The following is a 22,175-nucleotide window of genomic DNA, read 5'->3' as shown; positions in this document are numbered from 1 at the left end:
CCTTATTAACTACAGAATGACCCATTTTAAATGATTGTAAGGAACAGGCATTAGAGACCAGACTTGGTTGCCGGAGGAAAAAAGATAAATCTTTAGCCTAAATTCTAAACTTTAACAGACTAAACAAGATCTGATTCAAGCAATGTCTCCCCCCAACAAACGGTACACGCAGGTTACAATTTCTCCATACACACTCTGGACCACATTTCTGCCTGGGTCCAAACTTCCTCACTTTAAAGTTCTTTTTCTTGCAAATGTTTTCCCAAGTGTTGAGATGGGGAGAGAGGCCAAATGATGTCATCACTTTCTTTAGGCTGCTAGCAAGATCCTTGCTGTGCTGGAGCGGGGAGGAGGGGTAAGGCAGCCCTCATTAGCCAAGCAGTTTCGTTTGCATACATGTCTTCTTTAAGGAGTCTCTGGGAAAGTGAATTCTTTTCTTGATGGGCAATTAAGGCTGTCAGGCCCCCTTTTGCTTAAACTGAAAGGCCAGCTGTGGACATTTCAAATCCTCACAACATAGTTCAATAATGCATATGGCAATACAGGTGGGATCTCCCTGTTCCAGAACTCTTGGGACCTGAGCAGCCCCCAAACCATGGAGTTTGCTGGACTAGAGAGGTCAAGGCTCCTCTTCTCAGCTGTTGGCTCTGCTCCTGGGTACCAGTCCCAGCCAGGGCTATGCCCCTGCCCAGGGTAAGACTGCACTCCTGACAGTGCCTGTCCCTCTGCTGGGGCCGCACTCCTCACTGCCAGCCCAACCTGGGCTCCACTTCTGAACCTGGCCAGCTGGGGCTCTCTGGTCCAGCAATATCCCTAGTCCTGCAAGACCGTGGATGTTCCTGAACCAGAGAGTCAAGAATTTTAGGGATTCTAGCCTCTAAAAACTTGCCAAAGCTAGCCAAAAACTCAAAAAGTAATAGCAAAATGTTTTTTAAGTACGTCAGAAGCAGGAAGCTGGATAAACAACCAGTGGGGCTCTCAAGGATCACTCAAAGATGATAAAGTAATTGCAGAGAAGCTAAATGAATTCTTTGTTTCAGTCTTCAAGGCTGAGGATATTGGGGAAATTCGAGGAATTGTCCCAGACTGAGGTGTCATTAGAGGTGGTTTTGGAATAAATTAATAAACTTAACAGTAACACGTCATCAAGACCAGATGGCATTCACCCAAGAGTTCTAAAAGAATTCAAATGGGAAATTACGGAACTATTAACCGTGGTTTGTAACCTAGTCTTTAAATCAGCTTCCGTTGCTAATGACTGGAAGATAACTAACATGATGCCAATATTTAAAAAGGGCTCTAGAGGTGATCCTGGCAATTACAGACCGGTAAGTCTAACGTCAGTACTAGGCAAATTAGTTGATACTATAGTAAAGAATAAAATTGTCAGACACATAGATGAACATGATTTGTTAGGGGAAAGTCAACATGGTTTCTGTAAAGAGAAATCACGCCTTACCAAACTGCTAGAGTTCTTTGAGAGGATCAACAAACATGTGGACAAGAGGCATCCAGTGGATATAGTGTACTTAGATTTCCAGAAAGCCTTTGACAAGGTCCCTCAGCAATGAAAATAAATGTTAGGAATAAATGGTAAGTTTTCCGAGTGCAGAGGGGGAATTAGTAAGGTCCCCCAAAGGTCTGTCCTGGGACCCATCCTATTCAACTTATTTATAAATGATCAGAGAACGGGGTAAAAAGTGAGGTGGCAAAATTCGCAGATGATACCAAACTGCTCAAGATAGTTAAGACCAAAGCAGACTGTGAAGAGCTTCAAAAAGATCTCACCAAACTAAGTGATCGGGCAACAAAATGGCAAATTAAATTTCATGTTGATAAATATAAAGTAATGCACATTGGAAAACATAATGCCAACTATATATACACAATATGATGGGAACTAATTTAGCTACAACTACTCAAGAGAGAGATCTTGGAGTCATTGTGGGTAGTTCTCTGAAAACATGCACTTAGTGTGCAGTAGCAATCAAAAAAGCAAACAGAATGTTAGGAATAAGGGATAGAGAATAAGACAAAGGATATCTTATTGCCTCTATATAAAACCATGGTACGCCCACATCTTGAATATTGCGTACAGATGTGGTCGCCTCATCTCAAAAAAGATTTATTGGCATTGGAAAAGGTGCAGAAAAGGGCAACAAAAATGATTGGAACGGATCCCATATGAAGAGAGATTAAAAAAACTTGGACTTTTCATCTTAGAAAAGAGGAGACTAAGGGGGGATATGATAGAGGTCTATAAAATCATGACTGGTGTGGGAAAAGTGAATAAGGAAAAGTGGTTTACTTATTCCCACAATATAAGAACTAGGGGTCACCAAATGAAATTAATAGGCAGTAGGTTTAAAACAAACAAAAGGAAGCTTTTCTTCACTCATCACACAACCTGTGGAACTCCTTGCCAGAGGATGTGGTGAAGGCTAGAACTTTAACAGGGTTCAAAAAAGAGCTAGATAGGTTCATGGAGGTTAGGTCCATCAATGGCTATTAGTCAGGATGGGTAGGAATGGTGTCCCTAGCCTGTTTCTCCAGAAATGAGTGACAGGGGAGGGATCACGTGAGGATTACCTGTTGTGTTCCCTCCCTCTGGGGCATCTGGTATTGGCTACTGTCGGCAGACAAACTACTGAGATGGATAGACCGCTGGTTTGACCCAGTATGTCCAGTCTTATTTTCTATTTTTACTTCATACCCTCACATATGAGCCAACAGAAAACTAGTGTTCAACAGATTAAGACTTTAATAAATGATACCTCACAAGGTATACTTTGTACAAATTAGGGATGTGAATGGTTAACCAGTTAACTGGCAAGTATCAACTTTTAACAGGTGGGCATAACCAGAAGGGGGCTGGAGCAGCTCCCTGTCCGCTGTGGGGCCCATCATAGACAAGGGGCACACCAGTCCAGCTGGAGCAGCCCATTGGTGGGGGACCCGGCCCATCCACAGTGGGGGGGCTCCAGCCTGCCATCCCCCCTTTAATCAGTTAACTGGTTAAACATTACATTCAGCTGGTTGACTAATTAAACCGGATTTTACTTCCCTAGTACAAATCACAATTATACAACAGTGGTGAATATCGGGGTTCCAGGGTGCTACTTTAGGCTACTGAGTGTCACAACCAGGATAGCTTCTTCTCAAACTGGAGTTTAGAGTTTTTTGTAAACTCATTGACAATGCATGTTTGACTGTATTCCAGACCTACGTCAATGGTTTTCTAACTTTTTTCGTTAGTGGACCCCTACATTTTTTTTTCAAATGGAAATACAGACTCCTTTGGAAATCTTAGTCTACAGACTATGTCTTCTAAGTAGTTAATGTTTCCTATGAGTACAGTACATTATAGACAGAAGCTGTTTAAATTTCCTACCCACAGCCTAAGCCCAGCCTGTAAGGAATGACCCTATGGGAGATGTGGCATTTCAGTCTGTTTAGTTCTATCTGACCTTCACCTTTTGGGACTGTCAGACAATGCCAAAGATGCCAGTTTTCCATAATGCTTGTCTAGCTATAACAAAATACTGGACTATGTAGCACTTTAAAGACTAACAAGATGGTTTATTAGGTGATGAGCTTTCGTGGGCCAGACCCACTTCCTCAGATCAAATCTCAGATTTCATCTGAGGAAGTGGGTCTGGCCCACGAAAGCTCATCACCTAATAAACCATCTTGTTAGTCTTTAAAGTGCTACATAGTCCTGTATGTTGTTTCAGCTACATCAGACTAATACGGCTACATTTCTATCACTTGTCTAGCTATACACTTACATGGCCCTCAGCAGCGGAGGATGTGACAAGGTAAGCAGACATTTGTCTATTGGAGACTAGACTGAGGCTAACAAAGAACAGCAATCAAATGGTAACTTTCAAAATAATACTCATCTGGGCTAGATTCAACCCAGCATCCTACAGGGAAAGGGTTATTTGCCTACTACTAAGCTTGAGAGCCATTAAAACCTCAAAACTGTTCACTGTTTTAACTTTATCTTATCTGAACAGCCAGTGTGAGCTGTCTGGATACTACCAACTAGCGAAAACTTGATAGTGCCTATTTAGCTCACTTTCCCCATCTCTGGCTCAAGCTTCAAGTAGAAAACATACAGAATTGTGGCAGACCTCAGCCTCTAAAACAGCGGTTCTCAAATTTTTTGGCTCGTGGCCCACTTGGCTCAATGCAAACCTTGCCATGGACCACCAGTTGCTAATGGAAACTTACCATTAATTACATAATTATGCCTGAGCCATTTTGCTAGTGCTGCAGCTAGAGAGAATGGTTTAATTTAATCAGTAAGAAAGGAAATATTAAATTATTAAACAGATTAAGCGCTTTAACTTTATTTAAAATAAAGTTTGATAAATTAATATTTTACTTTATGTTCAACACAAAAAGTTTAAATGTTTTCTTTATTTATGGCAGGAGTGGGGAACCTTTTTTAGGTTGGGGATCACACATGTGAGAAACAAAAAACCCCTCCTCAACCCTAACTAATACGGCCCCCAACTAAGACACCTCACTCTGGTCCTCCAGCCAGAGGTGGCCCATGAGCCTAGGCAAACTAGGCAGTTGCCTAGGGTGCCGCTGGCTCCGGCGCCCTGTGATTATGTCACAGCCATTGACGGCCGTGCAGGCAGGGACGCTGATTGCACCTTCCTCCTAGGGCGCCAGCTGCCGCAGCCGGCCTCAGACCACTCCTGGCTCCAGCCCCACAGGGTGAAGAGGAAGGACAATGATGACAGGTTCAGGGCTTCCCATAGGCCAGATTTACTTTCTGGGGTTAGTGGATTTTGTGGCTCTGGGGTGGGGTCAAAAATGAGGGGTTCAATGTGTGGAACAGGGCTGCCAGTGAGTGGGATAGGGATGGGGGTGCAGAATCTGGGTAGGAAGTGGGGTACAGGAGAGGGTGAGGTCTGGGCAGGAGGTGTGGTACAAGAAGGGGGTGAGGGTGTGAGGTCTGTATGGGAGGTAGGGTGCAGGAGCAGGATAGGTGTTGGGTGTCTGACCAGGGGGAGAGGACAAGAGCAATGGAAGGTTCAGTGTGGCCAGGAGGGAGGGTACAGGAGCAAGGGAGGATGCAGGAGCAGGCTAGGGGTGCAGGGTCTTGGCAGGGGCAGTGCAGGAGCAGCGTGGGGATGTGGGGTCTGGGCATGAGGGGGGGGTGGGGTGGCAATTGCTTTAACTCCCCATGTCACTCTCAGGCATTGTGTCCCCAGCACGGCCTCCTGCTGCTCCCACTGGCTTCAACTCCAGACAATGGGAGCAGCAGGAAAAACAACTAGGCAGCTTGCCCATGTGCTGCTATTTCCCCAGCCAGTGGAGGGCAGGGCAGGAACAGCAACACATGGAGCCACTTCTAGCTCCATGTTTTCCCCACAAGCCGGATCTGCCAGGGAGACTTGGGGCAACCCCCACCCCACAGAGAGAAGCCAGTGCTGGTGCTCCAACCTTGCAGGGGGGAGGGTGCAAGGCAGGAAGACCAACATTTGAGAACCACTGGTCTAATACCAGCAACTGACTTACTTTAAAAATGAAACAACAACTTCCAGAAATTCACATTTATTTATCTTTAATACTTGTTACAGCATATTTTTGTCATACAGGTTTCAATTTCAAAATCTTCTAACTGTAAGATTCACAATTACTGGCTTTTTATTCACGTCATCAGTGCTTTATATAGAAATATCAATTATTTGTTTTATTTTATGCATTTTCCATCAAAAACGCAATATGTACTTCAAAGAATTCACAACACACACTGAGGTGGTGTATCTGGGATTATTTTCTTGAAGGAAGATGAAATATCGTTTAATCATGATACAGTGGGCCAAATAAAGTTACAACCCTATCCTGGCTCCTGATAGTCTAACGCGCCGGACATAAGCAGGGAAAGTTACACTTCAAAATGAGGTAGCTGATCTTTGTTGATGGTCATTCCCTAATGCACATAAATTCTGGGACTAGGTCTGAAAGATCATTTAAGGGAAATAAGTACACAGATAGACCTAGTGTTTCAACTATTATGATGAAGGCCAGAACAGAAAACTGGTCACCTTGTTAAAAACCTAAGAAAAGTGGTAAAACCCATGAAGTCTCCTAGGGACTTCAATGGGCATTGAAATCAAGCCCTTAGAGATACTACAGTAGTACAGCATGAGCTCAGGCTACAACATTATTATTTACAGATCTTTCTTTATATAAATTTATGAATTCTGTATTCTTAAGACCTGATCCAGTTCCCCCTGTGGTCAAAGGAAATAGATTAGACCCTTATCCTTTTTTTCCTTGGTTCCGAGCAGTGTTCCCTGTAAGATGAGCACTCGGGCGGCCACCCAGGAGATATGCAAATGCACCCAACTGATTAGCAGAGTGCCCTCAGCACCCTCAGCCAACAGCATCTATTCCTACTGGTGACACACATCCACAAATGCCTCAGTGCACAAAACAAAATATATTCTGCACATGGATAACAACAAGAGGAAATATTGATGATGAGTGGTTTGTGCATTCCTAATGTTTAGATGTACGTGGTCAGTTCCCTTCCTTGCCCTCCAATAAAGAAGATTAAGAATAAATAAGATGCCATCTTAAAATACTATTGATTGTGTCTTCAAGTTTGGCAGGGGACACAGGAAATGTGGTTAGCTTTTATTTGATCTAAAATGTTTAAAACATTGTAAAACAACAAAAAAGTTAAGGCCACTATTTTATTGTAAAGAGCACACATTAATATTAGGACACATTTACATCATAAAGCTAGAAATATGACCCATTTGAATGGAGATTACTAACAACGGACAGATTTTTGTCAAATCTTCCCCTTGTAGTAGGATTCTTCTCTTGTCTCACTCTTTATAGGCTCCAAAGTGATTACCTGCTAAAGACAGAGCATGAAAGATTCAGACTGCTCAACCTGAACATAAAGGTTCAAATCAACCTTCCCTAGAATACTGGAGCAAAAGCCAGGATATGCCAAGAGCTCTGTCAACGAGAGAACCAGACTTACTGGAGTGCGTTAAAAAAGTAAAGATTCATAGTAAAATCTGTGTTGTTCCTAGAAAATGCTGGATTATGTGCAAATATGAAAGGCTGCCTGGAGTAATAAGAAATGTTGTACACTTGAACCTCCTTAATCCAGATGCCTGTGATCTGGAAACACCCATGGTTCTTGCCCCAGCATGGCTGGAGCCCCAGCTCCCCACTGCAAGGGTGGGAGCTCTGAGCTTCGTGGACCAGATCTAGGCAAACCACAGGCTGGATCTGGCCCAGATGCTCTGCCCGGAAGGGGGAAGAGAAAGAGGCACTGCTGCTACCCCCTTTCCCAGCTGGGGGAATGGCAGCACAGCAAAGCTCTTGTCTGGAGACTTTTCTCCTGCCACTCACATTGGCCGCAAACCACAGCCAATGGAAGTTGTGGTGGGGCGGGCAGTGCTTGGGAGTGGTAGTGAGGCACAGAGCCACATGTCCCCAGGGGTGGAGCGCTAAGTAAGTGCCTCACCTCCGTCCCCCTCATGCCCAGATCCTGCATTCCCATTCCCTCATGCATACTCCTTCCCTCCCAGACCTTGCACTCCCAATAATAGTTTAAATACAGTGGCTTAAGGATTTATCTTATGACATGTTATCCATGTCTAGTACTCTATAATCATATGAATATACAAAAGATTTAGCAATAGATTTTGTTTACCATTCATTATGGCAAACACCCATGGTCGGAAAAACTCCATAGTCCGGCACAGCCAGATTAAAGAGGTTTGAGTATATTTTAGGCACACGACTTAAAGCTGGCAAATGCAAACAAAACTGGAATGTTATGAGACATTTGGGTACATTTGTTGCCTTGAGACTTTCTGACTCAAAATGAGCTAGTCCTGCTAGCTTAGAAAAGGGGCCTTTTGGTAGAAGGCTTTCAGTGTGAACAAAGCCAAAGCTGCAAAGTGAGGGGACTGTCCCAGCCATTTATTAATGTCAAATATGTTTCTGCATGAATTGGGCAGTTCTCTCTTTTGGAAGCTCTACAGAAAGCCCCCCCCCCCCCCCACCTGCTCTGCTGAGCACTGCCTCACGCTTTGAGTTAATGCTGTCCCCATAGTTTAGCTGCATTCTGAAGCGTTTACCCTGCAAACAATTTTTAAAAGGCCTTATTGAACCATCAGCGGCAACCAGACCATGCAGAATCTTATCAATATACAGAAAAGGAAAAGAAAACAAGGTCCTGCCCCAATTATTTGTCACTTAAGATCTAGCCAGCAAGCGTGTCAGGTTCCCTCTGCAGGAGAAGAATTTAAAGAAGGTTTCCCAGTGCTGATCTGGAAAAAAAAGCAACAAGAAGGAAGAAAATACCCACATTTCTCTTCGGCAGCACCACAGCGGCTGGTATCCCGGCCTTAAGGGAAGCAGTGGTGGAGGGACAAAAACAACAAATGGTGCACAGACAAGCAATTGGAGAATTAAAAAGCAAAAATGTGTTTAGAGGCCACTCCTGTTTGGTGAGGAGAACAGAAACAACCACACGTGAGAACTTGTTTTCAGCAGCGTTGTAACCAAGAAAAATATATGGCTGGTCTTTCTGTCCATGAAATCACATCCTAATGTGGTTTTGTTCCCACACTAAAACAATTCCTTTGCCCCCAATCTTCACCATATCAAAGTGGTTTACATCCCCATTAAGTCTCCAACTCAGAGACAACAACTGTCTGAAGCAGAGGGAACACCAAAACTCAGCTCCTACCTGGTTTGTTTTTACCTGGAGATTGGAAACAATAACCGTTCTGCTAGAAAACTTGGAGAAACTTGCAAGCAGTCTCTTAAGACAAGATTTTGCCTATAGGAGGCAATACTCAGCAGCTTTCCTTATACTCATCAACTGAACAAATCTGGTTTCTCATTCTCCAGGTTATAGTATTAACTAGTCTGCATCTGATGGAAGGCAGCATATGTGCAGTTTGAGTTGATAAGGTTAAGCTTTAGGGCAGATCTCAGCTGACACTCCTGTTGGAGCTATGGCAATTTACACCTGCTGAAAAGGAGCCCCTATACTGAGATCCAGTTGAAATCAGGGAGAACTTTGCCATGGAGTTCAGTGATCCCTGCATTTGGTCAAGCTCACACTTTGCTAGCAACTTGGGAACTGATTTGGTGAGGATGTGTGTGGCCTTCCAGGAATTGGGCCCCACACAAGCATGTTGCAAAGAGGCTGGAGGAGGCATTTAGTAGCAGAATAGGAAAGCATGCCGCCCTGAGTGAGTCAAATCCATGCATTTTATTGACTGAGGTTTGCTACTGGAGCAGACTCCCAGTTAGCAGCCACCCCCACTGCTCCTCAGTCACACAGACAGTGCTGAGAGCCAGCACACACACATATCGCTAAGAACGGAAGAGAATGAATCAAACAGGAATGAAAAAAGTTTTGAGCCATGAACACCCCTGTTACAGTACCACTTTAGTATTTATGCCTGGACTTTTCAATCCATTGCTTCATGTACTGAACTTCCAAGGCCCGGGCTTGCAGCACAGATTTGGGGTCATCAGGATTGCTGGCACGTAGGTCCAAGTGATGAGCGCCTTCTGGGATTACAATTGCTATTAGAGAGTCTGTGATATTCTGAGTCACTCCACCTCCAGACCACGGGTCCAAGCCGCCATTGCTATAAGGAAAGTCCATAGATTACAGTTATTATCCTGAGCAACAGTACCTGTGTGATAAAGCTATGGGTCACTGTTATGATCAGAGGCTCAGTATTCAGGATAGGTGAAAATCCTACAACAAAGTCTCCCTGCTCTGGCATGTTCTTCAGCACTCAGCCCACTGGGGCCAGACTGTCCCTCCCCACGTGAAAGCACCACCCGAAGGGAATGTGTCTTAAGGACAACTCAGTAAAAAATCCCATGTGAAGGTTACCACAGGGGACTTTACTTGCCCTTCCCCCTGGCTTCCTGTCAGCTCCTGGGATTGACAAGATGGCACTATCTCCCCACTCCCCTAGGGCCTGCATGCTCATAGACTCCCACCAGACGATGGCAGCTCCTGGGGACTTTGGATCAGGATCGGAGGCTGTATTAACTTTCCCAGCTAACAGGGCCAGAGGGGAGGTGATCACGTGTCTCCCCAGGCAACACTGATATCACTTGAGGGGCTCTCTCAGTAGGGGCTTTATCTTGGAAGTTGCTGAGTACTTGGATTCTGATTCACTAGGCACTTAAGCAGGTGCTTAACTTTAAGCCTATGAATAGTCTCATTTACTTCAGCGCAGATTTAAAGTTAAGCTTATGTGCTTTGCTGAGCACCTTACATGTACAGAGACTGAGAATACAAGAGGGTAAAGTCAAGCAAATGTTCCTTTTTAGCCAAGTGCGCTAAAATTCAGGAGTCAGGCATTCCCCTTCATACACTACTTGGTTATAAATGCTTCCTGTGCAACAAGTTCCAAAGCAAATCTTCATTGACAAGGATCCCAGTGAGGCTTTCAAAAAAACAAAACAAAACCACACCAAGTTTCCAATCTAAAGTTACAATTTCCCACCCCCATCATTAGTTCTTTCTCCCTGACATCACCGTCCAGTATGGACAGTGCAAACAGAACTTCCTAAAGGGCCTTGACCCTAAAGACACAGCTCATTGAGAAAGTTCCCAACCTCTTTTCTCAGACCAGGCCCATCCATCTCTCTCACCCTCAGCTCCCCCTAGAGACCAGAAGAATCTGCTGGGAGGAGCCTTCATAGTCTGATGTCATCACCCAGCTCTGAAATTTGCTACTCACAACAAAAACGCTACAATCACATGTGTTAATGGGATTAAACTGTGGTTTCCACCAATATGCAAGGTTTCTATGCTATGTCAACTGAATAGCTTCCAATAAGGCTCACTGGTAGAAAACAACTGAGCGTGAAATAGTCACTGCAAATACCAAGCTCACAAAACCAAAGATGTAAGGAAGGTGCACTCTCCCGGAGAGTCATACCACAACAGCAGTGGTTCCAGTACTGCTCACAAGCTAGAGAGGGTTGAATGGGAGAGCTCCAAGGAGCTACAGAAGTTGTGCTGTGGATTTGAGTCAACACTAACTAATGCCCCCAGCATGGTACTTTAGGTAGGACACTGCTGCTAAGCAGAGAGCAGAAGTCAAGACCATTTTTGTTTTTTATATATTTCAGGGCATTTTTTTGTGCAAGTGGAGACATCAGTTCTAGTACCCTGGCCAAATTCCAATCTTCCTGGAGAAAAATCAACCCAACAGTTCCTTCTCAATATAGTATGCTTCACTCACTGTCCTAAAACTGTTGTATGAGTTGTTATGCAGTTAAACAGCTGTTGCATTTTACTCTATGTGCGGCTGCATCTCCCTGGCGGGTGTAGGGATACTTTATGGCCCTTCAGGATAAAAAGTCATATGTTTAGTATTTATAATATGTCTGTCTGAAGGAAAGAAGGGAAACAGCTCAGCGTGTGGTACAAAGCATTTAAAATGCCCTGAGCTAGCATTAATACTTAAACATGCTTTAAATGTTTGTTTGTTCATCTGTCAATTTATAAAGCAGAATCTTACTGTACAATTTTGTGGACTCTTATTACAAACAAGTAACAATTTGTTGGAACTAAACTGAATGGGCTTTTTGAATCAATCATTTAAATAAATTTTTCCTTTAAAGCAGAGTTTCACTCTTTAGAGCAGATACCCTGCTGGGGAAGAAACAGCAAGAGAAAAATGAGAGAAAAACAATAGGCTGAAATCCAGAGAATAATCCTTGTCTCAAGCCAGGACACCTTATTTTTAAAATTCACAGCTATTTACTGAGTCCCAAAGACTAATTCTGAAATTTGTTTAAAGAAGTTTCTGTTCTAAAGAAACTTGAACAATGTGAATGATAGCACAACAGGTATTGCCAGCTGTAGGCAATCGCTACAGAGATTTGGAACTCCTCTAAGGACACAAGTTCCAAATGTGTGGGAAACAAGTGTTTATTAATTGACAACCTAATATCTAATGGATTAAATGGACTAGCCAACACCTAGCTCTTTAAAATATACCTTGTTTCATAGCCACAAATACAGTGAGCACAGATCTTTAAAAAAAATAAGTGAAGAATTTAATGGTAGAAAAAAAGGAAGAAAAGAGGTTGAAAAAACACAACAAGAACCACAAATTGTTCATTCAATTTAAGGAATTGTTTGCTTGTGATTAATGAACATGACGGTTGTAGTACGATGAAGGCCTAAAACATAAGCCCATCTAGCGCAGGACTGATTAGAGGCCCTTGCTCACAGAACTAGGAACAAACAGGGCTGAGAGTGCAAGACACTAATTGGTAATAGGTCCAGGTGTAGAATAGTAATTGATACTAGGTACCAACTGCAAAACAGTAATTGGTACTGGTCATAAATGGAAAGCACATGGTACCACCAGCTCATTAAAAAAAGACCTTGGTACCTAGATTTTTAGAAAGCCTATTGCAACCTTGGTACCTAGAATGCTGCTTAAGGAACAGCTTAAGGAACAGCTTAAGAAATGATTAATAGTCATTTGCTGAAAGAGTTGTCTCACGTGTTAGGAAACAGGGGTCTGTTTGTGGGTTTGGGGATTATACTACAAATTATATTTATACTCCACTCATTTTAGTATTAAAAGAAGGATCAGTCTACACATTAGAGACACTAAGAGATGGGCTGTAAAAGAATACAAGAATGGCCATACTGGGTCAGACCAAAGGTCCATCTAGCCCAGTAGCCTGTCTGCCAACAGTGGCCAGCACCAGGTGCCCCAGAGGGGGTGGACCGAAGACAATGATCAAGCGATTTGTCTCCTGCCATCCTTCTCCAGCCTCTGACAGACAGAGGCCAGGGACACCATTTCTATTCCCTGGCTAATAGCCTGTTATGGACCTAACCTCCATGAATTTATCTAGCTTCTCTTTAAACTCTGTTATAGTCCTAGCCTTCACAGCCTCCTCTGGCAAGGAGTTCCACAGGTTGACTATGCGCTGTGTGAAGAACTTTCTTTTATTAGTTTTAAATCTGCTGCCCATTAACTTCATTTGGTGTCCTTTAGTTCTTCTATTATGGGAACTAATAAATAACTTTTCTTTATTCACCCTCTCCACACCACTCATGATTTTATATCCCCCCCCCCCCCCGTCTCCTCTTTTCTAAACTGAAAAGTCAGTCGCTTTAGCCTCTCTTCATATGGGACCCATTCCAAACCCCTAATCATTTTAGTTGCCCTTTTATGAACCCTTTCTAAGGCCAAAATATCTTTTTTGAGGTGAGGAGACCACATCTGTACACAGTATGCAAGATGTGGGCGTATCATAGTTTTATACAGGGGCAGTAAGATATTCTGTGTCTTATTTTCTATCCCTTTCTTAATAATTCCTAACATCCTATTTGCCTTTTTGACTGCCGCTGCACACTGTGTGGAAGTTTTCAGAGAACTATCCACGATAACTCCAAGATCTCTTTCCTGATTTGTGATAGTCAAATTAGCCCCCATCAGACTGTACGTATAGTTGGGGTTATTCTTCCCGATGTGCATTATTTTACACTTATCCATATTAAATTTCGTTTGCCATTTTGTTGCTCAATCACTCAGTTTGGCGAGATCTTTTTGAAGTTCTTCACAGTCTGCTTCCGTCTTGACTACCTTAAACAGTTTAGTATCATCCGCAAACTTTACCACCTCACTGCTTACCCCTTTCTCCAGATCATTTATGAATAAGTTGAACTGGATTGGTCCCAGGACTGATCCTTGGGGGACACCACTAGTTACCCTTCTCCATTCTGAAAATTTACCATTTATTCCTACCCTTTGTTTCCTGTCTTTTAACCAGTTCTCAATCCATGAAAGGACCTTCCCTCTTATCCCATGACACTGTAATTTACACAAGAGCCTTTGATGAGGGACCTTGTCAAAGGCTTTCTGAAAATATAAGTATACTATATCTACTGGATCCCCCTTGTCTGCATGTTTGTTAACCCCTTCAAAGAACTCTAATAGATTAGTAAGACATGATTTCCCTTTACAGAAACCATGTTGACTTTTGTCCAACAAATTATGTTCTTCTACGTGCCTGACAATTTTATTCTTTACTATTGTTTCAACTAATTTGCCCGGTACTGAAGTCTTACCAGGCTGTAATTTCCAGGATTGCCTCTAGAGCCCTCTTTAAATATTGGTGTCACATTAGCTACCTTTCAGTCATTACAGGCAGTCTCCAACTTACGCGGATCCGCACTTACGAACGGGGCTTTTCTCGCCCCGGAGCTCACGGGCGGTGAGTCGCCACGCGTGACCTCTGGGGCGAGAAAAGCTTCTCCCGGTCTCCCTGGTCTGCTGGGGGGGTCCAGCAAAGCCGCTGGACCCCCCCCAGCAGACCAGGGGGACAGGAGCAAAGCCACGGAGCACGCCCGCAGCTGGACAGCCCTAGCGCGTCTCCCAGGTCAGCAGACCAGGGAGACGGAGCAAAGCCGTGGAGGACTTGGGCGGTCCTGCCACCCCCGTCTCCCTGGTCTGCTGGGGGGGGGGGGGTGCAGCTAGTGCCCCCCCCCCCAGAAGACCAGGCTTTTCTTGCCTACCTCTGGGGTAAAGCAGCTGGGGGCTGCCGGGTTGGTCCCGCATTGCCGCTCCGGACCAATCCGGCAGCACCCCAGCTGCTCTGCCCCAGGCGTCCTGATTCAGCCACTGACGGAGGAGGAAATTGAGGAGTGCCAGGGGCTCCTGGCTATGGCTACATATTAGGTGAAACAATAAGTGGCAGGTTTGTGGTTTTGGTTCTCAAAGCCCCAGATTCTATCCCCACCAGCAACCTATGCTGGTGGAAAGGGATCATTACAGAGGCTGAAGTAAGCTCACCTGAAGATAATGTTGCTGTGTGAACTGATGTTTTTCCCTCCATACACAGAAGGAATCCAGGAAGGGCGAGGCCTCACTTTCCACAGTTTGAAGCATTCTTCAGAGAACTCATGGAAGTTCCATTTGCTCGGCTCAAACATGTCATTGACCCCATCTGTGCACATGGGCATCACCATTTCAGTGCAAGCCTGGAAGGCAGAGCAGGAGAATGTGATAGCTTACTAGTGGCCTCTGTAGGGGTATGTCTACACTACAAAGTTAATTCGAACTAACGGATGTTAGTTCGAATTAACTTTGATAGGCGCTACACTAGCGCTCCGCTAGTTTGAACTTAATTCGAACTAGCGGAGCGCTTAGTTCGAACTAGGTAAACCTCATTGCACGAGGACTAAGCCTAGTTCGAACTTACTAGTTCGAATTAAGGGGTGTGTAGTCCCTTAATTCGAACTAGTGGGAGGCTAGCCCTCCCCAGCTTTCCCTGGTGGCCACTCCGGCCAACACCAGGGAAACTCTATTGCCCCCTCCCGGCCCCGGACCCCTTAAAGGGGCACGGGCTGACTACGGTGCCCGTGCCAGGTGCAAGCCTGCCAGCACCCAGCCAGCAGACCCTGCACCTGGCACGGCTCGAGCCAGCCACCCGATGCCCCCCAGCCCTCCACCTCTTACCGGGACCAGGCTGGCGGCTCCCGGGAGCTTGCCCAGGACCGCAAGAGGCGGGCACCCGCCTGGTCCAGTGCGGACATTGTGGACCTCGTCCATGACCTCCGCACTAGGCACAGGAAAGCGGCCCTCTAGGGCAGGAGAGCTGCCAGCCTGGCCACCCAGGAGCAGGTGTGCATGAAAATCAAGGTGGTCCACTGAGACCCCCGACCCTGAGCCCTGAGCCCTGAGCTTACAATGGCCGTCCTGGGTCAGACCAAAGGTCCATCTAGCCCAGTAGCCTGTCTATCAACAGCGGCCAACCCTAGGGACCCTGGAGGGGATGGACCGAAGACAGTGACCAAGCCATTTGTCTCGTGCCATCCCTCTCCAGCCTTCCACAAACTTTGGGCAGGGACACCACTCCTACCCCCTGGCTAATACCACTCCATGGACCCAAGCTCCATGACTTGATCTCACTTCCCTTTAAACTCTGTTCTAGTTGTAGCCTTCACAGCCTCCTGCAGCAAGGAGTTCCACAGGTTGACTCTTTGCTTTGTGAAGAACAACTTTCTGTTATTAGTTTGAAGCCTGCTACCCATTCCTTTCCTTTGGTGTCCTCTAGTCCTTCTATTATGGGAACTAATGAAGAACTTTTCTTTTTGCACCCTCTCCACCCCACTCATGCTTTTATAGACCTCTATCCTATCCCCCCCTCAGTCTCCTCTTTTCTAAACTGAGAAGTCCCAGTCTCTTTAACCTCTCTTCATATGGGATCTCTTTCAAACCTCTGATCATTTTAGTTGCCCTCCCCTCTCCCAGCCTCTCTCTTCCCCTCTCCCACCTCCTTTTCCCAGTCTCCCCGAGTTTTGTTCAATAAAGAGAGATTCTATTTTTGACCACACGTTTTCTTTATTTTGTACATCAGGAAGGGGGGCTAGGGAGGGGTAAGTGGAAGGAGATTAGGGAGGAATGGGGTACGAGCCCCCGATGGGGAGGACTGGGCTGGCTCTGCAGGCTTCTGGAGCCCTCTCTCCAGATGGCAGCCTGCAGCAAGTGCAGCCGGTCTGATGGCCAAGTGCTGTGATGTGCCCAGTGTGGGTACTCCGGGCAATCCAAGCCAGGACTGCTTTGCAAGCGGGGCACCCCTGAGAACTGTCTGTCCGGGGTGGGGGTCGGGTCCCTTTAAGCACAGCCCTCGGCTAGCCTGAGACAGCAGGTCCACGCTCTAAGTCCTACTCTGATGCCCTGCCGGCACTGCTTCCGGCCATCCTTAACCCCGGTTCAGGGTCCACTTAATGTGGACATGCTATTTTGAATTAGCAAAACGCTAATTCGAACTAGTTTTTTAGTCTGGATGCGTTAGTTCGAATTAGCTTAGTTCGAATTAGCGCTGTAGTGTAGACATACCCTAGGACACTTGAAATACACTAGTTGTGGTTGTAACTGCACTGTAAAGGAGGACTTCTTTCAATGGAATACATAACACAATAAATATTTGCTACATATTAAAATGCAGATGCTGACCCACAAACTGCTTGCTTTTCCTATACCTGTTGACCCACTGACCTCCATATTACTAGCTAGGACATATCAGAAGTGGTTCAATTTGAAGAAACCAGAATCACTTTACCCTTGTATATTTACATGGACTCAAATTAGGGGGGGTTGTGGTTTATTTTTTCCTGCTTTGCTTCTTACAAAAAAAATATTGGTGTTCCAATGTCCTGGAGCCCCAGGTTCTATTCCCTATTCTGCCACTATCTTGCAGTGTGACCTCATGCAAGTCACTTCCCCTCTATGCATCTCAGGCTATGTCTAGACTTTCGCTTTTTCGAAAGATAGCATCCAATCAACGTGGATGCTATCTCGCATTTCGCTTGTGATTACTGTGGATGGAGTGGCCACCAGGGCACGTTGTGCTTTTTCCTGGAGGCCTCTTCTTTCAAAAAATCCTCTCTTCCGCATCCACACACACCTTCTTTGGAAAAAGGCTTCTTCCTTATAGAAAGAGGTTTACTATGGTGGGAAAAACCTCTCCATTCTTTCGACTTTGTTGAAAGAACCCAATTGCAGTGTGGCCGTAAGTGTAGTTTTTCTGAAAAAATGGTAGTTTTTCCGGAAAAACTCTGCAGTGTAGACATACCCTCAGTCCCCCCACTATAAATTGGGGATACTGATACTGATTTTCCATTTTCGTCTTTAGGGCTCAAAGCACTTGACAAGTGCTGTAAACTTTCACTATTGTCATTCTGACCAATTTTCCCTCTGTCCCATCTGCAAATTACCAAGACATATTCCTCATGTCATTACAAAGGTTCCACCCTGTTACCATCATACATACCAGTTCAAGATGACATTCAGGTTCTGTTAATCAATTTCACAGATGAAGACTGAAATAATGTTTTAAGCTCATCATCTAATTCATACAGATCATCTAACACAAACTTCTTTGTTGGGAAGGCGAGGCCTTCAAGCTGGGAAGGCCAAGACTATTCACAAAAGCTAAAAATAATCCCTTGACACATTTCTATTGAGTTCTGGACCAACCTGGTTTTGAAAAAAAAAAGTCTGACACTCAGGTGGTGCAAACGGGCACAGCTGGTGTTGATCTTTCAGTGGAGGTATGCCAATTTCTATCGGTCAAGGATCTGAAGCCATGTATTAATACAAGTTAAATGATTCTGACAGCATGAATTGAGAATTTGCAGTAAGTTTGTCACTTTGAATACTATGGAAAGGTTTATGTGTGTACCTGATAGTACCAGCCCATCAGGCCAAGATTTCCTGTAGCACTCTGAGATGTGTTAAGGCACGATGTAGCTCCTGAGTAGTTGTAGTAGACATTTGCTGCCTGGAAAACATTCTGCAGCAATAATTTGTCTGGCTGTTTAGGATTCTTCAGGAACTTGCAAACTACCTATAGCAAGAGAAAGGGGAAAAGTCTCTAATGAAGTTTGAGACAGACTGACGAACCCTGAAGATTGCTTTCTTTTGAACATTTTGTCAGTCTGAACAGCAGTATTTCTTGGACACCCATTTTATTTGATGTTATATATTACACAGACAGACAATTCTCTTAAATAAATCAGAATAATGCACCTATAAAATATAACATGTGCAGTGCAGCTGAGTTAATTTTGCTAGTAGGACATGACATTTTGAATTTCCTGACTATTTCAACTATACAATCTTAATACTGCATTAGAGGTTTCTACATCCAATTCCCTTGCTTTATAAAATACTTTGTTTTATAATTAGATAGAGAAGTTAATAAATAATTTGGGGTTCCTTTGGGATAAAAATTGTCTCATAAAATATAAGTTCGCTGTATCTAGCATAATGGGATTCCAATCCATGGCTGGGGCTTCCAAATGCTACTATAACATAAATTAGGAAGTTTCTCATTTTTAAAGTGATCCTGTTTTTGATTACTCTGGCAGTTTTCTTATTTCTTCAGCTCTGGAAAACACTGGAAGGAGGCACGGTGCTGCTGGAGAATTAAATCAATGCTGGGCTTGGTTTGTAGCTCAGGGTTAAATCTATCACACCATGATCTGCCTTCACACAGATTGTCCCCCTTCTCAAACAGAAGACCCTTGAGCATAGCTCCCTTCTCACTTCCTGCTCCACGGAGAGCTCTCCCTAGGCCTGAGACCTACATGAGGAAGGGCAAAGACTGAGCATCCCAATGATAAGAGTGGGGAGAGCCAGGGCACATCCATCAGACCCCCAACTCATCCTCATCCAAACCCATCCTTAACCCACTGAGAATCTGTCAGTGCGGCTCTTGCCAGAGACAGGGGGAAGTGCACCAGGGACCTGCAGCAGTTGTGAAGTCACACAGTGTCTGTGCAAGCACTTCTGGCCACCTACAGACCTCTTGAGGCCTTCATAATTTGAGGGCAGCTCTGTAGCTTATTGTGGGAATGTGTGTGCTGGAGGGAGAGCAATGTGCATATCCTGTCCCCACGAGAAAAACACAACCTGGAAGAAATTTGGAAAGGAAAATTTGTGCAACATTCCTCTCCCCTTAGCCTCTTTCCCCCAGATTTCTGGGGGACATAGGCATACAATCCAGCTCCCTGAAGGATGCAGAGAGCAGCTCTAACTCCCCAGGAAGCTGCTGGAAGTTGGTGGTGCTCAGAAGTGGGTGTAACATATAGTAAGGCAGGCATGCACACCAGATGGAAAGGAGTGTTTTGACTCCTGCTAGCTAACACAGTGTCTAAAACACAGTCAGCCCCTACTGAAGAAGAGGTCGTTAGTAGTTTCAGCACAAGTTAGTGAAGTACAGGTTAAGGGACCCTAGAATTGGCTGTGACCTTCAGACTCAGGCAGTTCAGAGTTTTAATGTGAATGAGCAGGTGATAGTCAACTCCAAGTTGCCCCAGAGCAGTTTTAACACAAGTTAGCAGGTCGACGTAGAGGTTAACTCCTCTTTGTAACTAGGATTTTACCTTGTGTTAGCTCACAGGAGGCAGGAATGTACTTAGGCCTATCCTTAGGAGGAGGAAAGGTAAGTCACCAACTGTTCTGCTACAGGTTGGACCGCCCTGGTCCAACACCACTGGGACCTAACTGGTCCCGAGTGAGAGAATTTGTCGAACCAGGGGGAGGTGTCCCCTGCCACTTGCCTGGAGCTAACTGTCCTCCTGCCTCTGGCGCCTTTTACGGTCTCCCCAGCTGAGCTGTCCGTTGTGCTGCTGCTGCCCCCGACTCAGACGCCATGGGCAGCCAGGGTTCTCCAGCCCCAGCCTGGCCTTGCATTGTTGTGGATGGTCACGTTTCCCTTGCTCCGCAGTGCCACAGGCAGCTGAAGCTCTCCAGTCCATGGCTCCATGCTACTGTGGGTGGCCGGCCTTCTTCGGCCTCCAGCCCCATGCTGCTGCAGTTGGCTGGGGTTCTTCAGCCCCCACTTCGTGCTGCTGCAGGCAGCCAAGGTTCCCTGGACCTGCACTGCCATGGGCTGCTGGGGTTCTAGGACCCTAGCCCCAGCACTGCTGTGGTGCTCCTCCAGCCCTGCTGCCTCTGGCCCTCCTGCCATTAGGAGAGGCTGGATTTCAGAGGTGCAACCTGTATCATTATTAAGAGAGTTTTCCACCTTGGCTTGTTCCAATGCTTTATTTTGCGCCAGCACTTGCCAGGACTCTGCCCCTGCAGCTCTAGGGTTGGCAATTCGTAGGTTTGCTACATCAGTTATGAATGTAAAAAAAATTGCTAGAATTCCAGCAGGTAACTGCTTGAGCCCCAGCATGGCTTTCATTACAAAAGAGGTACTGGCTAGTTCTCTATCCAGCTTGCTTCTGAAGAGTTAAAGGTTCTGAAAACTCACTTGTGCACTGCAGAAGGCAAGGATGAGAGTCTAAAGAGTTGCAGACAGCCCTACCTCTCTAGACTAAGCACAGGGGTGGCGGCTGAGAGACCAATCACTTCCCAGAGGGCACCATCCACCCACGCTAGAGAAAGGATTAAGTAGACACATTCGGCTATTTGAACAGATTTTCTTGCCCTAAGCTCTCAATACCCTTCTCCCTCTTACTCAGCTAATCACATTAGTTTTGTCATTAGAGCTCGCATTTCATAGAAGGTACCTAAACAGCTTAAGCCACCCACAGAGGTTGGACACATTAGAAGTGCCAAGAGAAACAGAAGGATTTTCTATTTCATCTTACTGAGTGACTGTGGCTCACTCAAACCTTTGAGCTCTATCAATAACAAAGGAAATTCAGGGATGGGAGTCAGGTGGTAAAGTGGATCCTTCAAATTGCATTTACACAGACAAGAGACTGAAATCAAACTCAGGGTATTTATGCTGCTGGGAGAGCCGCTAAGGACAGGCGACTTTCCATTCTGCCAGCCTTTCCTTCCTTTTCCCTTCCACTAGTCAAATCTATGGTTATTTTTGCATGCACATTTCAGCTTTTGCTAACAAGCCAGATCAAGTCAAGCCTACCAATGCCAACAACACAACACAACAGTACACAGTGCAAGGACATGAAAACCACACAAGAACACAATTCAGCAAACCTCTTGCTCACATCCTTGATCATTCAGTGTAGTACCTCATGCTGAAATCCATAGGAACATGCCTTAGGGACTACTCAGTATGAGCTGAAGTCCTTAGGTGTGTAATTAGTCCCCTTCACATAAACCATACTACCCACATTAGCAAGATTTTTCCAGCAGGATCAAATCCTTATATGGCACATAAAACCAAGCCTGCCTACTAAAGGAGATCAACTGTTTTTCTGTTCAAAATTGCAGTTTAATGGAAGATAATGCTAGTATTCACTTTATTTACTTTAATTTTACCTACTGTACATTATTGGTAATACGTATACAGTAGCTTGAAGTGACTCCGACGAATTCATTGAGGGGTTAATAGAGTAGAGACAAGACCAAGAAGAGGCTCAGAGGCCAGGAGCATTCGATGTAAGTAGGGCTAGCAAATGAGGGAGCGGATGTGGAGAGCTGCAGGCTGGAGGTCAGACCACAGCTGCAAAAACAATCTAGTGCCAGCACATTGGGGCTCAGAAGACCAGAGGGCTATGGAAAGATCTTCAGAGGAAAAGGCCGTAGCTGAGATCATAGCAGATGAAGGTATAAATAAGGAGTAGAGCTGAGGGAAAATAAGGACCAAAAGCCACTTTCCAACAAAGCTGGTGAAAGAGA

At 45.1% G+C, this 22,175-nt stretch overlaps 1 protein-coding gene across 3 annotated transcripts in view; it reads right to left on the bottom strand.

Moving 5' to 3' along the window:
- Positions 1–5,558: 5,558 nt before the first annotated feature.
- The window catches only part of PRCP (prolylcarboxypeptidase), a 50,605-nt gene continuing 33,988 nt past the window's right edge, over positions 5,559–22,175 (bottom strand). For 2 of the 3 annotated variants that reach the window (XM_025189238.3, XM_089775769.1), the window contains exons 7-9: positions 18,256–18,420; positions 14,862–15,049; positions 5,559–9,662 (exon numbers count right to left, since the gene is read on the bottom strand). In XM_025189238.3, coding sequence (XP_025045023.3) covers positions 9,458–9,662; positions 14,862–15,049; positions 18,256–18,420 — 558 coding nt within the window. In that variant the 3' untranslated portion in view covers positions 5,559–9,457. The remainder of the gene's footprint in view (positions 9,663–14,861; positions 15,050–18,255; positions 18,421–22,175) is intronic. The other variant, XM_075919459.2, reaches the window with a different exon arrangement.

This window comes from Pelodiscus sinensis, chromosome 1 (genome assembly GCF_052426305.1).
Source record: "Pelodiscus sinensis isolate ZL-2025 chromosome 1, ASM5242630v1, whole genome shotgun sequence".
Classification (NCBI taxonomy): Eukaryota; Metazoa; Chordata; order Testudines; family Trionychidae; genus Pelodiscus; species Pelodiscus sinensis.
This window is presented reverse-complemented; position numbering and strand designations above follow the sequence as displayed.